Genomic DNA, 16,901 nt, shown 5'->3' with positions numbered 1-16,901 from the left:
ACACCCCACGGGTCCACGTAAACATGCCACCACGTCCGCCTTGAGCCTCAACACTCAATGGCCTCCAGAAGGCACAATCCTAAGAACTGGAGACCTTTTGGCTTTAGGGAAGAGTGTCCAGAATTGCCAAACTCAGGTTCTTTTCCACTTTTAGGAAAACAAGAGTCAAAGGACTACAACGTGCTATCATCCGGAGCTCATCACAGCAAGCACGGACGGTGCCCAGCAGGCCTCCTGGGGGCCCACTGCACCTGAGCTAACAGCAGGCTTTGCCCTGGGCTGCACCCACACCCGCTCCTGAGGTGTTAGCATCACCACGACCCAGAGGAGGAAGCCAAGGCGCAGAGATGAAGGAACTAAACCACGTGCTCCATGCGATGGAGGCGACCCCAAAACCTGTGAAGTCCAGACAGCACTGCAGCCCAGCAACTAAACTGCCACGCTTCCATTTCACCAACTTAGAAGCGGCACCACGAAAGACAACACGAACCAGCGGCCACATGGAGGTCCGCGGATCACAGAGTGTCTACCGGGAAGACACGGATCACAAGGTGCTGGCGGCCAGACGCCCAGAGCATCTGCATGTGGCCCCGGCTCCGCCACTCAACAGAGTGTGGGAGGCCACGGCTGGTGCCAGCCGCCACAACACAGGAGTGGGGCGAGCTCTTCCAATGTAAGTTCTTATTCGACCACACAAGCTGAGCTGCGGGACGCGCCTGTGACGAGCTAGCCAGCTGCTAGCCGGGAAGCCCCCAACACTCTGCGCCGGCTCTGAGAGCACAGGGCTTCTACAGCTTCTACGGCTACGAAGCACCTTGAATTCAGTGAAAGGAGTCACGGCGTTCAGGCCAATCAATCCCTTTACACTAATTTTGTGTTTGAGACCAAATCCATATTGAGAATTGAAAGACTCCAAAGGAAAGCCTCAGAGTCACCGTGCGAAATCCAGACGGGGGAAGCGAGAAGTCTGAGAAATGCGGGGCCCCATCCCTCCACTGGGAGCCGTGGCGGGGGGGCCGGTCACCTCCACAGGGCTCCCGGCACCCACACACACTGTGACATGCAGAAGGCATGTTTTATTTCTTAAATAAAAGCACATACCCGCGTGCAGCCTGTCCAGAAGCTAGAGCAGGTAGCCTCAACACAAGACATGGCCACAAGTCCGAAGAAACACGGGCCCACTCCCCTCCCTGTGAACTGGCGACAGCTGCACAGCCACCTCGCTTGTACAAAACATCCTTCTAGGTCACGTGGGAACACAGAGAACAGAACCCTTCAATCGCTTGCTAAAGCGATCATCTGAGTTCTCAGCAAGACATGGAACAATCATGGATGCTGGGCTGACGATGAGGCGGAATGAGCAGCGGGCTGGCCACCCACGATCCAGTGAGTGCGGGCCAGGCCGGCGCTGGGAAACACTTCCCTGCAGACCAGCATGTGTTTGTTTGCCTTACTGCATTTATTCATTCACCTTCTTTTAGGCAGGTCATGAAACAGTGTCAAAGTTTGGGCTTACTGATTCCATGTTTTAAAAGCTGTTTAAAAAAATGAAGGGTCCTTTTTCTTGAAAAGCACTATAATGCTATCCATCCTTCTGCAGACATTACTGTCTCTACTTCTCATCACTGGATTAGTTAAATTTCTGAAACCTTACGACAAAGTCACGACTTACAAAGTTGGTGCAGAGCCATTGTCTGTGAGGATGAGTCTGGGATGTTGCTGAACTGTAATGGGAGAGCTGGAACCTGACCCTGAGCTTGCTGATGACACGCTAGGTGGGCGCATCTCAGAGAGATAGTCGGGAGCAGAGTCCACCTGGAGTGGTAGCTGGTGAATGTGGATGTCGCCAGTGACGGGGGGGTCCATGATACCACAAGTGAGGATGTGTGAGAGGCTGCAGTCATCGCAAGCACATCTGATTGGGAATTAAGGACAGTTACCGAGACAGCCAACAGAGAAGGTCAGACCGTGCTCTTTAGAGGTCGGTGCCGGCCCTCTGTGGGGTCAGCGAGGGTCCCGCAGGCCCGCGGCGTGCACACGCAGGCTCACCTCCTCCTGTAGTTGCAGTTGGGGCAGTCGGGCATGCTCAGTCGCGACGACAGCACGTGCCTCATGGTGTCTGTGAAGCTGTTCTCGCCAGTGATGGCCTTCTTGTTCGTCAACTGGAGGAAACCACGAGACAACGGGTTAGTTTTGCAAGACGCGCTGCCCCATGACACAGCTTATATCTTCCAGTAATTATGGTAGTGTGTGTCACACTCAGAACCAATGACCACAGCTTCCTAAGGTGGGGCAGGGCCAGGAAAAGGGGCTGCAGATGTGTGATGCACACAGCCGTGGGGCTGGGAGAGGCCCTGACACAGGCCAGGGACCAGTAACCCCTAACAGCCTTCCTCACCAGCAAACACGCTGCAGTGCCCCTCACAGCAGACACCCAGCCTTTACCCTGAATCTGCCATGGGCTTGGTACTTGCTAGGTACCAGGAATGTAGAGATAATCACTGCCCTCAAGGAGCTTAGATTCTGGAAGAGGGGACAGGCAAGAAACCAAATTTGAAAACCGTGATGTAGAAGGTGCCCCGGGAGATCTGCTCAGCATGCTGGAGAGGTGGGGAAGCTGCCCGGCAGGTGCCAAGACTCAGCAAGGCCCAGGTGCAGTGCTGGTAATCCCATCAGAGGCAAGGAGGGCGTCCGGGCGAGCAAAGAGCACTGAGCTGGGCATCCCCTCACAAGACTCTCAACAGCTGCTGAGCCTGGGCTGAGCAGGAGTGAGTCTCGGGGAACAGCCTCACCGCCATCAGGCCTGTGCACACAGAGCCGTGGCACCCAGCGCCCATGAGTTTAACAGACGTTTATGAGGCAAGATGGAAGCTGGACAGTCAGCACCAAGATAGCAGTGGGTGGGTGGGAAGGAGCGCAGCAGGGAGGAAGGCCAGCTGGAGAGGACGCCAGTGGAGCACGGAGAAGGGGTGGACCCGGGAACCACCTGGGAAGCAGCACCTAAACTTCCACTGGAGCGGGCGAGCCTCTGGATTTTAGAGAAGGAGCCTGTGGACCGGCTTGGGCAATGGGATGGGTGGTGGCCAGAAGAGCCATGGGACAGGACAGAAGCCACACAGGTAAGCGAGTGGAGCACGGGTGCCCTCTGTCTACCTGTGGCGCCCAGAGGAGACCACAGGTGCGGGCGAGGCTGGGGCCACCGATACCTAGGGAAGGCCAAGGGAGCATGCCCGGCAAGGGAGACTAACTGGGAGAGAAGCCGGCACATGCATGGGAAGCAAGTTTCCCAATGAAGTCCAAGGCCCTGAGACCACCACACCGCAGCCCCCGGGAGTCCTGCCAAAGCGGCAGGCAGAGGGGTGGGGGGAAGAGCCGCTGGAGGAAGGGGTGCGCCGGGGCCGCCAGCAGCCATGACAAAGGCACGGCCCCTGGCACATGTGGAGCGCACCAAGTCCCAGCCCTGCGACTTCACTGTATGCACCCTGGCGAGTAAACCGGGGACACGCCACCCACCTAGGAGGAGTCCGTGGGGACTCAGGGGTGGCTGTGGCCCGAGAGGGTGGCTCTGTAAACGTGGATGTCCCCTGAGGGATGCAGGAGAGAAGGAAGTCGGAAGGAAAACCAGTTTACACCACTGCCACAAACAGTGAGCAGAACATGCAGTGTGGTGTTGAAGCGCTGGTCTTTTGGAGCCGTCCACCCGCAGGGAGCAATTCCCATTCCTGTGAACCGCCCCTCCGGCCCACAGCCTCACCTGCTCTTCCATGAACCGCCTTTGTTTAAAGAGCTCCCAGTCTTCTGTTAGCATGCGCTGTTTGGTTTTCATTGTCATCTAATTCATGGGGGATGTAAAAAACAAAAAGTCTTAGTACCAGCAAGAGCTACCCCGGACATTTTCAAGGGGAGACTTTTAAAATGATACATACGAGAGACCGCGTCTGCAGACAGAAGCTGCAGCACTACAGAAACGCTACCTGACACTCGATCTCAGCGCCTCACATGACTCGCTCAAAATCATCGCAAATACTTTTCTTGCATGAAAAACACAGCGAGGAGTTCAGGTTTTAAAGAGAAATTAACATATCAGAGGTGGATCTGTCAATACGGTGAGTGGACAGTCATGGTTCACTGAACAACCACGAGGGGCCCTGCACGTGAAGTGTGAGCCCTGGGGACGTCACCCTGAGTGCCACAGCAGGCACCAGGGGCTGCGGAGGGAGGGGGCAGGGGCTGCTGTTTAAGCACAGGCTTCAGCTTGTGAAGATGAGAGAGTTCTGGAGGTGAACAGCGGTGACGGTCACAGCAATGTGAGCGCACTCAGTATGAATGAACTGTGGACTTAGAAATGGTTAGGGTAGTAAATTTTGAGTAATGTAGATTTTACCACAACTAAAAAGAAATTGAGGGGAATAGGGAATTAAGAATGGGCTCAAGGCACTGCCTTATTTGAAGGAGGAGGCTATGAAATGATTAAATCTTGGTGTTTATATAAATGTATTCTTGTAAATTAGTCACTGAAAGGATATGGGATACATATCTTCAAAATTATTAGAAGAAAAAAAAACGGAAGAGGGCATATATTCAGTCCTACAGGGAAGAAAACACTACCAACCGGGAGCATGCTCCCAGCTGCTGGACGGGATGCTGCTCGATTTACGAACCACCTAATAAATAGCCTATTAGATCTTCAAATTAAAACAAACAAACAAAAAACTGCCCGTAAACCCTCCATAATAAAACAAGAGGAACTCAATAAAATCAAATTCATGCACTTAAAATTTTTTAATAGTTTAAAAGTATTAGAGAAGAAACCGAAGTTGAAATTACAGTCTGTTTAGAAATAATTGACAAGGAAAGTCCCACAAATCAAATTTTATAAGATGAGCCCAAGATATAGAAGAAAATGTATAGTTTGGTGGCATTTATGAGAGAATAGAACAAAAAAAAAAAGCCTGAAAAGTATGCGTTCAATGTAAGAAGCCCAAACAAAATGAAACAAGAAATCAACTAATAAAGAATTAAAGGTAAAAGCTGAAATTTGGAAAACCAAGAAGTAAATGTGATCAATAAACCCAAAAGTTGGTTCTCTGAACTTCCTCCCAGGCCGAACAAGGGAAGAAAAGGAACAACAAAAACAGCGGGAGTGAAAAAGGACACGGACATATACAAAGATTTTCTAAAACCACAAGAGAAAACATCTATACAAGTTATGCCTTTCATATCTAAAGAACAGCTGCAAACAGGTGGCTCACGGCTATCTTGTTGGCCCTGCACAATGTGTTTTACAAGCTGAGTCAACATGAAAAAGCTTTTGAGATTTCACCTAACAATCTAGACTTCTGGCCTCTCTCGACAGCTGGACAGCTCAGAGGGCAGGCTGTGGGCACAGCTGGGACACCAGGAGCACTGGCCAGCCTCCTTTTAGGGGAGCAAGTGCTCTCCCATTACAGTGTGAAGTTAGAGGTAGGGGAATTCTCCTGTAGCCATCATGCACCCATTTTCATCAGCTGCCCTGTAAGCACAAGCTTAAGCCCACCCCTTTATATGAATGATGTGGATAATTTCCCAGGCAAATATCAATTTGTAAAACTCACTTAAGAAGTAGAAAACCCCAAGTAGGTTCATGAACACAATGTTTACTGAAAAGGCAGTAAAAGATACTGAGTCCTTGTTCCTTCCCCTGCAAAAATGAACCAGGCCCCAAAGTTTCATGGTGGGGTCTATGCAAACACTTTGTAGATTAGGAAAGTTGAACTATTCCTAAATACTGGAAAAACATGGAAAGTTCTCAATTCATTCTATGAGATTAGCATAATTATCCTTTATACAAAACAAACAAGACCTCAAAGATGAAAACTCAGCAATACCTCAGAATACAGATATAAAAATCCTAAATAAGATACCTAATAATGGATTAAAGAATAATAAATTATAATCTAGTAGGATTTAATTCCAGGAATGCAAGGATGTCTCAAAATTAGAAAGCCTAATCTAATTCATACAGAAACACATAAAAACAGAAAAAAAAATACAAATTTAATGTCTATCCCTACTTAAAAAAATTTTTTTTAATTAATTAATTTATTTATTTTTAGCTGTGTTGGGTCTTCATTGCTGCACACAGGCTGTCCTAGTTACAGCGAGCCGGGGCTACTCTTCATTGCGGTGCGCAGACTTCTCACTGTGGCGGCTTCTCTTGTTGCACAGCACAGGCTCTAGGCGCACGGGCTTCAGTAGTTGTGGTGCGTGGGCTCTAGAGCGCAGGCTCAGTAGTTGTGGCGCATTGGCTTAGTTACTCCGCGGCATGTGGGATCTTCCCAGACCAGGGCTCGAACCTGTGTCCCCTGCATTGGCAGGCAGATACTTAACCACTGCGCCACCAGGGAAGGGCTCTTTAATTTGCTAAAAAGTATCAAAAATTTGTATGGCAAGCATCAGACTTAATGTGAAACCTCCAAAGATTTCCACAAAAGCCAGGAACTGAACAAGGATGCTACTGCTAGTAACACTTTTACTCATGACGCTGTGAAGATTCTAGCTGAAGTGAAAAAACAAAACACAAAGTTCAAATGCTAATAAAGAGGATAAGACAAAACTATTATTATTTGTAAACGATATCACGGTCTCCTAGAAAACTCAAAGCAATCAATTCCAGAACTATTTGAGAGATGATAACATGGTGAGATGACTGGACACAAAGCAGAACTCAGCTTTCCTATAAGGACCAGCAATAACTCCTTAGAAAATTTATTCCACCATTTAAGATGCTACTAATGATAGTCCCTAAAAACTGTAAAACACCTACGTATAAATTCAGTAAGAAATGTACAAACTATAAAACCATAATATAGGCTATAAAAGACAACCTAAAAAAAGACATACATGCCATAGTTTTGGATGGGGAGATTCAATATTGGTGCTAATTCTCCCTTTACGTAACGTGGGTCTTCAGTTTTCAGGAGAAACATTTTTCTTTCATGAGTAACTATTATTGTTGCAAATTTTAAAAATGATTTAAAGTGAGCTAAACATTAGAAAAAGTAATCATTTCTTTATCTTATTACAGAGCTCAGTACAGAGTTGTTTGATAAATATAATCAATAGAAACCTCCTCTTTGACCTTCTCTTTGCAGCCTCTGGGATTAATTTTGTGGAACATTTGGGTACCTGTAGGCTTATATATGCGTCACACAACAAATAAAGGATAAATCTTTACAAGCAAACAAGAACAACGGATTTCAAAGCTGTCAACTGTCTCCCCATGGCCATACTTATTTGTGAATACTAATTATTTTACAGATGTGCAACATTTTGCAATCTTGAATTACTATGTAGTTTCTAAAATGCTACTTGATCAGAAGAGACTGATATCCATTCCAAGGATTCTAGAATGACTGGTACCCTCTGGATGCAAATAAAATTGCTCGATTTCCCTAATTGGTATTAATGGCATTGTAGTTCCTTGACAGGTGAATGAAAATAAGAATGCACCTTTGGGTTGCTTTAGTGAAAGAGGATGGTTTTCCACTGTGAAAAGACAGAGAATGCTTTTTTTTTCCCCTTGTAAAATACGTGTAACATAAAATAAACCATCTGAACCATTTCAGTGGTATCCCCATCTCTCTTCATCTTGCAAAAGTGAAACGCAGCCCCCATTAAACAATAACTGCCCACCTCCCCTGGCCCCCGGCACCCACCCTTCTACTCTCTGTCTCTATGGATTTGCCTACTCTAGGGACCTCAGGTGAGTGGGATCAGACAGGATGTCTTTTTGTGTGTCTGGCTTATTTCACTTAGAGTAATGTGTTCAAGGTTCTTCCACGTTTTTAGGTCTTCCACGTAGGTCCTTGATTCACTTTGAGTTACCTTTTCCATATGGTATTAGATAAGGGTACAACTTCATTCTTTTGCAGGTGGATACCCAATTTTCCCAGCACCATTTGTTGAAAAGACTGTCTTTTCCCCATCGAAGGGTCTTGGCACCCTTGTCAAAAATCACCTGACCATATACGCAAGGGTTTGTTTCTGGGCTTTCTACTGTATCCACTGGTCTGTATGTCTGTCTTTATGCCAATACCACACCACTTTGATCACTGTGGCTTCGTAGTAAGTTTTCAAATCAAAAGTGTGAGCCCTCCAGTTTTGTTCTTTTTTTCCCCAAGATTGTTCTGGCCATTCTGAGTTCCTTGAGATCCCATATGAATTTTAGGATGGGTTTTTCTATTCTTCAAAAAACATCATTGGGGGGCTTCCCTGGTGGCGCAGTGGTTGAGAGTCCGCCTGCCGATGCAGGGGATGCAGGTTCGTGCCCCGGTCTGGGAAGATCCCACATGCCGCGGAGCGGCTGGGCCCGTGAGCCATGGCCGCTGAGCCTGCACCTCTGGAGCCTGTGCTCCGCAATGGGAGAGGCCACAACAGTGAGAGGCCCGCATACCACAAAAAAAAAAAACCATCATTGGGATTTTGATAGAGATTGCACTGAATGTGTAGACCACTTTGGGTACTACTGACATTTCAACAATATTAAGTTGTCCAATCCAGGAACACAGGAATGTGTTTCCATTTATTTATGCCCTCTTTATTTTCTTTCAGCAATGTTTTGTAGTTCTTATTGTACAAGTCTTCCACACCTCCTTGAGTAAGTTAATTCCTAAGTATTTTACTCTTTTCAATGCCACTGTAAATAAAACTGTTTTCATAATTTCCTTTTCAGATTGTTCACTGTTTGTATGTACAAATGCAACTAATTTGTGTGTGTGCACTCTGTATCCTGCTACTTTGCTGAATTCACTTACAGTTTTTAAATTCTAACAGTTTTTTTTTTACAGAGTCGTTAGGATTTTCTACATATAAGATCACATCATTTGCAGAGATCGTTTTACTCTTCCTTTCAGATTTAAATGCCTTTTATATCTTTTTCTTGCCTAACTGCTGTGGCTAGATTTTCTAGTACTATGTTGAATAGAAGTGGTGAAAGCAAGCATCCTTGCCTTGTTCCTGATCTCAAGAGGATTAAAGGCTTTCTTTTAATCTTTCATTTCTTTTAAAATTAATTTTTTTGGAGTATGGTCACTTTACAATGCTGTGTTAGCCTCCACTGCAAAACAAAATGAATCAGCCACACACATACAGATATCCCCTCCCTTTTGGACTTTAATCTTCCATTACTGAGGATGATGTTTGCTATAGGTTTTTTATATTTGTGGCTTTTATTATATGGAGGTAGTTTCCTTCTATTCCCATTTTGTTGAGTGTTTTTAATCATGAACGATGGTGAATTTTGTCAAATGCTTTTGCTGCATCAACTGAGATGATCATGTGGTTTTTCCTTATTGATGTGGTATGTTATATTAATCAATTTTCATACCTTGAAACATCTTCGCATTCCAGGAATAAATCCTACTTGATCATGGTGTAGAATCCTTTAAATATGCTGAGTTCTGTTTGCTAGTATTTTGTTAAGGATTTCTGCATCAATATTCATAAAGGACACTGGTCCGTAGTTTTCTTTTCTTGTAGTGTCTTTGTCTGGCTTTGGTATCAGACTTATGCTGGCCTCACAGAATGAGTTAGGAAGTGTTCCCTCCCCTTCAGTTTTCTGGAAAAGTCTGAGAAGGATGGGTATTAATTCTTCTTTAAATGTTTGCTAGAATTCACCTTTGAAGCCACTGGGTCCTGAACTTTTCTTTGTTGGGAGATTTTTGATTACTGATTCAATCTCCTTACTAGTTATAAGTCTATTCAGATTCTCTATTTCTTCATGATTTAGTCTTGGTTGGTTCTTTGTTTCTAGGAATTTGTCCATTTCATCTAGGTTATCCAATTTGTTGGTGTACAATGGTTCACAGTACTCTCTGGTAATTCTTTTCATTTCTGTAGGACTGGTAGTAATGTCCCTACTTCACTTCCGATTTTAGTAATTTCAGTCTTTTTTCTTTTTCTCTTAGTCCATAAGCTAAAGGTCTGTCAATTTTGCTGTTCTTCTTGAAGAACCAACTTCTGGTTTCACTGATTCTCTCTACTGTTTTTCTATTTTCTGTCTTTGTTTACCTCTGCTCTAATCTTTATTATTTCCTTCCTTCTGCTAGCTTTGGATTTAGTTTATCTTTTTTTTTCTTTCTACAAGTTGCAAAGTTAGGTTGTTGATTCGAGATCTTTCTTTTTTAATGTAAACATTTATAGCTATAAGAACAAGTTTGTTTTTTTTTTTTGCAGTACGCGGGCCTCTCACTGTTGCGGCCTCTCCTGTTGCGGAGCACAGGCTCCGGATGCGCAGGCTCAGCGGCCATGGTTCACGGGCCCAGCCACTCCGTGGCATGTGGGATCCTCCCGGACCGGGGCATGAACCTGTGTCCCCTGCATCGGCAGGCGGACTCTCAACCATTGTGCCACCAGGGAAGCCCAAGAACAAGTATTTTTAAAGAAATAAATTCACTTTCAGTTTTACTTTTTAAGATCGTATTTTCCTTTTAGAAAAAACATGTATATTGTTATTTTTACACACACTCCATTTTTATCAGAATAGCAGTGATAATACTGTGTATTATATTCCTAATATATTATATTCCTAGCAGCAAGGAGATTATTGCTTAGCACAGTGCTTAGCACACTGCACAGTAAGTCACCATTTATCTTCTTTCTCTTCACCTGAATTATCATTTTAGTTACACTGTTTTCCTGAAATCATCTAAATAAGATCACAAGTTATTGATATCATCAGAAGCTTACACTGACAAAACATAATGGAAAAGTCAGGGATAAATCAGACCCCCCACTCTAGTGGATGGTACCAATCTCTGCAGAAGGAACCACCAGCTGCAGTGGAAGCCCCTTCAGATAAACTCCAGACTGAAGGCTCCTCTGCGACAGACAGCGAGCCCCCTGCTCGACACGAGGACCAGCACTGCTTACAGGCCCGCAGGCCTTCGTTTGCACTTGTACTCACAAATGAGCGGCTCCCCACTGCCACTATGGAACTCTGCAAACTCCCCGAGTAGCGTTCAGCATCAAACACGAAGTTCAACAAGCCCCACTGTCAGGGCCAGAGATGCAGGGGACCTCACAGGTCACCTAGTCCAGCCACATCTAAGATTCCGATGTCAGGACTCCCCTGGTGGTGCAGTGGTTAAGACTCCACGCTCCCAATGCAGGGGGCCCGGGTTCGACCCCTGGTCAGGGAACTAGATGATCCCACGTGCATGCTGCAACTAAGAGTTCGCGTGCTACAACTAAGGAGCCCACATACCACAACTAAGGAGCCGGAGAGCTGCAACTAAGGAGCCCGCCTGCTGCAACTAAGACTCAGTGCAGCCAAATAAATAAATATTAAAATAAATAATAATTAAAAAAAAGACTGCTGTCAATTCACTTCTGCATGTCTCCTCTAACAGGGAGGGGGCAGCTCTGTCTTCCTGTGCTTCTCCCTGGGGTCAGACTTCAGTCGCTGGGCTGGAGGTCTCTCTCTCCATACCTCCTCACAGCACTGAGGACAGGGGCTGCCCCAAGTTCCTGAGGCTGCACTGCCATTTCCTGTTGGGGGTCTGGCCTGTTCAGAGATGCCTTGAGGACAGACAGTGCAGCCCTCCCATCTGGACTCCAGAACTCTGTCTAGGACTCTCCCCAGCACAGGCTTCTAAGTGACAGTCTGTTTGCTGCTGCCCATCAATCTTTCAGCATCTGATCCGCCCTCCAGTTGATTTGCCAGGACCCAGCTTCTCTCTACACGTGTGTTACTACTGTAGATACTAACGGGGTGGCAGAGGGGCCCAAGGCAGAGCTGCCAGTGTCGCTGTCCAGGCCCACAGCAAACACTGCTGGGGGCGCCGTCTGGATGGACTGTCTGTTGTTTTCCTTGCAGCAGTTTATTGCCCACATGGACCCAGAAGGTTCTCAGAGGACGCGGCACATGGCTTGTGAGGTTCTAGGGTGTCCATACAAATGGTGCCTCCCTCCTCTCCTAGTCCAGGGACCCTGAAGACAAACTGAGGGCAGTGTAAGCAGCAACCCTTGGTGAGGACAGACTCATCCTCAGTCTGCTGGACGGGGGCTATTTTCTTCAGCCTAATGTTGGGGACAGGGGTTCCGTGACCTGATGCAATCCACCCTTCCTGTAAGCCGAGCCGGCAGGACAGAGACTTAGCAGGTGGCGTAACCTCGTGGGTTCCCACAAAGCAGCCCAGACCAGCTCCTGTTTCTCACACGTCTCTCTCCCTGAGAAGCCTTCGCACATCACTCGTTCTTTTAAAGCAAGAATGCCTCATCAAATTTCTTCCATCATCAGCTTGGGCCCCGATGACAAGAGTTTAGCCAGGGAGAGGCTGGCGTCTAGTCTTTGGTCTTTTTCTGAAGGTCCCTCCTTCAGAGAACTGATGCCTCAACGTCCCGGCAAACCACGGCTCCCAATTCTCCCCCCTCCTCTGTACTCTGGATAAACCACCGCACTTAACTGACGTGGGGTTCCCTCTAAGGGTAACCCAGTAACCGGCTCGGTGCAGCTCAATTCAGAACACAAGGGACTGTTTACTGAAGTCCTGCTTTTTAGTAACCACACACACACAAAACTGATTCAGAATTATAAAATACAAAGGCTCAAACAAAACCAAAATGTCATCTAATCCGATTCTGTCATTTCACAAGTGGGAGACTAAGGCCCAGGGAGGGGAAAGGCTTGAATGAAGCTCACCAATCTGGGGCAGGGCCTGGCACCAAGTGCCCTTCAGGGTCCTCCTCAGGACCTGAGTCCAGAACACCCCGAGGAACAGGCAACAGCCCCTGTCCCCACGCACCAGTCTCCCCTCCGGGCTCCTGTGCCCTCTACTACCTGGACAGCAAACTCCTGCAAACGGGCTGGTGCACGTGCAGGCAGCAGAGGGGAGGGAGCTGTCTGCTCCTCTGCCTCTGAGTGACTCAGCTGCCGGCTGCCTGGCTGCACAAGGCCTCAGGGGACGAGCTGGTTGCAGGTCCAGGTGGAGGATGCACAGGGATGGCAGCTGGAAGGCAGCCGGGGTCACGGCTACCTGACCCTGCGCCAACATTTGCAACCTGGGGCCAGCCCTGCCCCCACAGCGGCCGAAGCTAAGGCGTCAGTGGTCAGGGATGAGCCACAGCTGGAGAATACGAGTGCCCCGGGGGCCCCAGGACAGCGGGGAGCGTGTGCCAGGTACAGGGTGGCTCCCGAGGCCACGTGCTACACACGCAGCAACTGTGGAAGAGGCCAAGCGCATGGCGCCGGCGGAGCCACCTGCCCAAGACAAGCTCGGCTCCACAGCGCTGAGTCCTGTCACGTTACCAAGGCACACCTGACAGAGGGGAAAGTCAGTATCACGCGGGAGAATGTAGTCAGAACCGTTCTCCTAGGTTCTGAATGAGAGACTACTTATAGTAACGGTCCCTGAGGCTGCAGAGGGAGAACTGCCACACAAAACACGGAGCGAGGCTGGCATGAACAGTGACATGGGCACACGCCAGCCCCTTCCTTCTTCCTAATCCCTCACCACGCTCAGGTGGCAACGCCGAGACGAAGCGTCATAGCCAGCGGCCAGGCGGCACCCAGGATCCCAGGCAGACACTGCACCAGCACCCGCCCTATGCCAGAACCAAGGTTCTGTTTTCCTACAGCCTCACAAGTACAACACAGAGCTCCGTCACTGTTTCCTTATTACTCCTCACACCCTGCATTACCCTGGAAAACATCCACACTGAACGCCTCCCCTGCCCAACCCTCCTGGGGGTTTTAGAAAGGCGGGCTGGCTGGCCGGGACGCCGGCTGGAAGCCCTGCCCGCAGGCCCCATCCCCACAGCAGCGCCTGCCTTCCACCCTCCTCCACCCCTGCAGACCACCTGCCCAGCACAGCCGTGTGTGTTCGTGTCTGCGCTCCCACTCGACATGCTTAGGGACGGGGGGAGAATGGGCTCTGAAGCTCACGTGTGGCCAGTGTTCAGTAAACGGGTCCTGACATGACCAGGCTCAGCCGTTTCCAAAGGCCTCAGAGGCCCCCGCCGGCAGCACCGAGGCTGGGCAGCAGCCTGTGCCCGTGACCGTGGCTGTACCCAGGCCAGCAGGGACCTGACCGGCAGCTGACCCTGCGGGCATGGCTGGGCGTCCCCTCCGGAGCAGCAGCAGCTGGGAGCCCCCGTTCACACCCCTCCCCTGGGCACACGGCCCCTCGCGGTGGGCTCCTTGCGGCCGCCCCGGCGGTGCACACCCACCTGCTCGTCCACATAGGCGTCGATCCTCTTCTGGCACTCCAGCCACTCCTCGGCCACCCCGCGCAGCTCCTCCTCGGAGCGCTGGTACCGCTGCAGCAGGGTGCTGTACGTGTCCTCGTTGCAGGTGTCGTGCGTCGTGGTCCCCAGCCTGGGGAGAGAGGCCTTTCAGCACTCTGGCCATCATCTCCCCTCCCGAGGTGGCAAGCGGGGCACCACCACACACCCCACGAGGCTGCTGTGCAGGATGAGTTAAGCACACAGCCCAGGCACCCACGACAGTCTGGCCTAGAGAAGAAGCTCCAGGAAGCAACAGCTCCTAAGAAAAAAATGAGTGGTGAGTAACGCTGTTCTACAAAGACTAAGGCCCAGAGATTCAGTTCACTAGATGTGGGGTCGTAAACTATTTTTCCCTACTGAGATTCACTGACCCAGAGAGAACAAAACATTTAATGAGAAATACAAAATTTGGACCTGGTTTTCAAATCAAGTAAAACAGGAAATTCAGTTCAATAAAAAATATAATTATAGTTTCATTTACTCTGTGTATCTTGTTAAGAAAGATGGTAAGATGGCAGATGAGAAAATAAACAGAAAACAAAAGACACAAATAGAGGTAAACAGCTGAGCTTCTCAAGAGGAGGGTGGCATGGAAGAGGAGAAGCAGGAGAGTGGGGGAGGGGTGCAGGCTCACAGGCAGGTTCTCTTCAGACACCGTTCCTTTTCCTAATACCTAAACATGTCAACATCTGAACCAAAGCAATGGTGATAAAGACCTCATAACAAAGAATTTCAAAATCAAAGGCAACACTTATAATCGCTCAGGAGCACAAAGATGATGTGCAGGCTTAATAACCACTGCTGTTTACACGGAAGAACTGAAGTTACCCACTGGGATCAGTGATGCCACACCAGACAAGGCTTCTAATTATAGGCTAAGTTACACCTACTTGTTCACACTCAGACTCAGACACACATGCACTTACAGACATATGTTTTGAAATGGAGATGCTCCCATGTTAAGTGAGGAAAGGACTATGTCACCATGTGTAAAGATGCACATGTGTGGGAGGCATGGACACTGGAAAAAATCTGGAAGCAGCACCCAGTTGTTTATGGTACCTACCTCTCTTCAGGGTTTCCTTTGCTTTCAGAATTGTATTGCAGTGACAATCTAATAATTTTATAATGAAAATAAACAATAGCGATTTAAAAACAAGAACTTTTCCACGGGTGCAGACACCTCCCTTTCCACCCTGGTGACCACTGCATAAAGACGCACGTCGTGCGAATGGACTCATTCTTGCCGAAGCCGTCTACACCGGCTCCATCACTTCAAGGAGGGAGCACGTGGAAAACAGGGTCACTGAAAAGCTGCACGGGAAAGCCCAGAGCCAGGAAAGGACACGACGCAACCCACGTGGTGATGGGGCTGGCTCAAACACCAAGGCTGTCCCCAGGAAACAAAAGTCCTCAAGACCCAGAATCCAGGGCCTCTCGAGGCCCCCCTGGCTCCGCCCAGCATGTGGGCGACCCCAGGCCTGAGAGCACGACAGCCCACGAGGCAGCGATCTTCTCCTCAAGCCCTGCCTCTGCAGCCCTGCTCATCACAAGCTGATTTCCACTCTTCGTGCAAACCCCACCTTCCCCATTAGGCCACCCAGAAGACTGGGGTGGAGGCGGAGGGGACTCGTGCTCTCCCCCCGCTCCTGCCCGAGGTGAGAACTGCTCCCCTCCTGTCCTACGCGCAGACTCTACTTAGAGCCGGTGGAGGGCAAAGCAGCCGGGGGTCCTAGGACTTCTGTGGTGGGGCACTCAGAGCACAAGCTGTAGGCACGGGGCTGGAGTCCAGAGAGGAAACGGGGAGCTGCTAGACTGCAGAAAGTGTCCTCAGGGTCAACAGCATCAATGGGTCAGCAGACAGGTTACTACCTAAATATTCACTCTGCAAACACATGACAGTTAACAGCTGGTAATATCTACTATGAATATTGTCTATGTGAAACAGTAAGTGATAAGGAAAATGAGATAAAATCAGTTCAGGTACGTTTACTGACAAGCCTAATTAAACATTCCCCTAACAATGAATATATCAGTATACTTAAAATGAAGACCACATTGGGCAATAGCTACTAAAACCACCACAACAAATAAGGAGACACAATGGGGCTCCTGGTCTTGCCAGAGGGATGGAAGCAGAGTCTGACAGAGCTTCTGGTTTCTCACGAACTCTCAGGCAGCACAGACAGTGGCCTGCTGGAGGACCCAGACCCTGGCATCGCTACACGACAAACGGAGCTGGTTCCTTAATGGGTAAGTTGTAAGGGAAAGTGGACAGGGGTGGGGGCCTGCATGTTAAAGAATCTCAAAAGGCACAGAGAAAAAGGGGCCAGGAGTGGAGGTCAGTGTTTAACGGTGACAGAGTCTCTATCTGGGGTGACATCCAAGTTTTGGAAATAGTGGTGACAGTTGCCCAACGTTATAAATGTAATTAATGCTATTGAATTGTACACTTTAAACTAGTGAACTATATCATGTGTGAATTCTATCTCAATAAAGCTGTTAAAAAACAGAGAGACATAACTTTCCTAAATTAAGTCAGTTCCTTTAATGAAGTCAACCTTTGGGTAGATCATTTGTATTTAAAAAAAAGAAAAAAAAAACTACAGCAAATAAAAAAGCAGGCAAGACTATGG

The 16,901-nt window shown here is 48.3% G+C and overlaps 1 protein-coding gene across 3 annotated transcripts in view; it reads right to left on the bottom strand.

The window, feature by feature from the left end:
- The window catches only part of FAM193A (family with sequence similarity 193 member A), a gene marked incomplete at its 5' end in the record, with an annotated part of 177,018 nt that overhangs the window by 47,743 nt on the left and 112,374 nt on the right, over positions 1 to 16,901 (bottom strand). For all 3 annotated transcript variants that reach the window (XM_079704779.1, XM_079704780.1, XM_079704781.1), the window contains 4 exons: positions 1,673 to 1,915; positions 2,050 to 2,162; positions 3,755 to 3,832; positions 14,209 to 14,356. In XM_079704779.1, coding sequence (XP_079560905.1) covers positions 1,673 to 1,915; positions 2,050 to 2,162; positions 3,755 to 3,832; positions 14,209 to 14,356 — 582 coding nt within the window. The remainder of the gene's footprint in view (positions 1 to 1,672; positions 1,916 to 2,049; positions 2,163 to 3,754; positions 3,833 to 14,208; positions 14,357 to 16,901) is intronic.

Source organism: Hyperoodon ampullatus, assembly GCF_949752795.1.
Source record: "Hyperoodon ampullatus genome assembly, chromosome: 1".
NCBI lineage: Eukaryota > Metazoa > Chordata > Mammalia > Artiodactyla > Ziphiidae > Hyperoodon > Hyperoodon ampullatus.
This window is presented reverse-complemented; position numbering and strand designations above follow the sequence as displayed.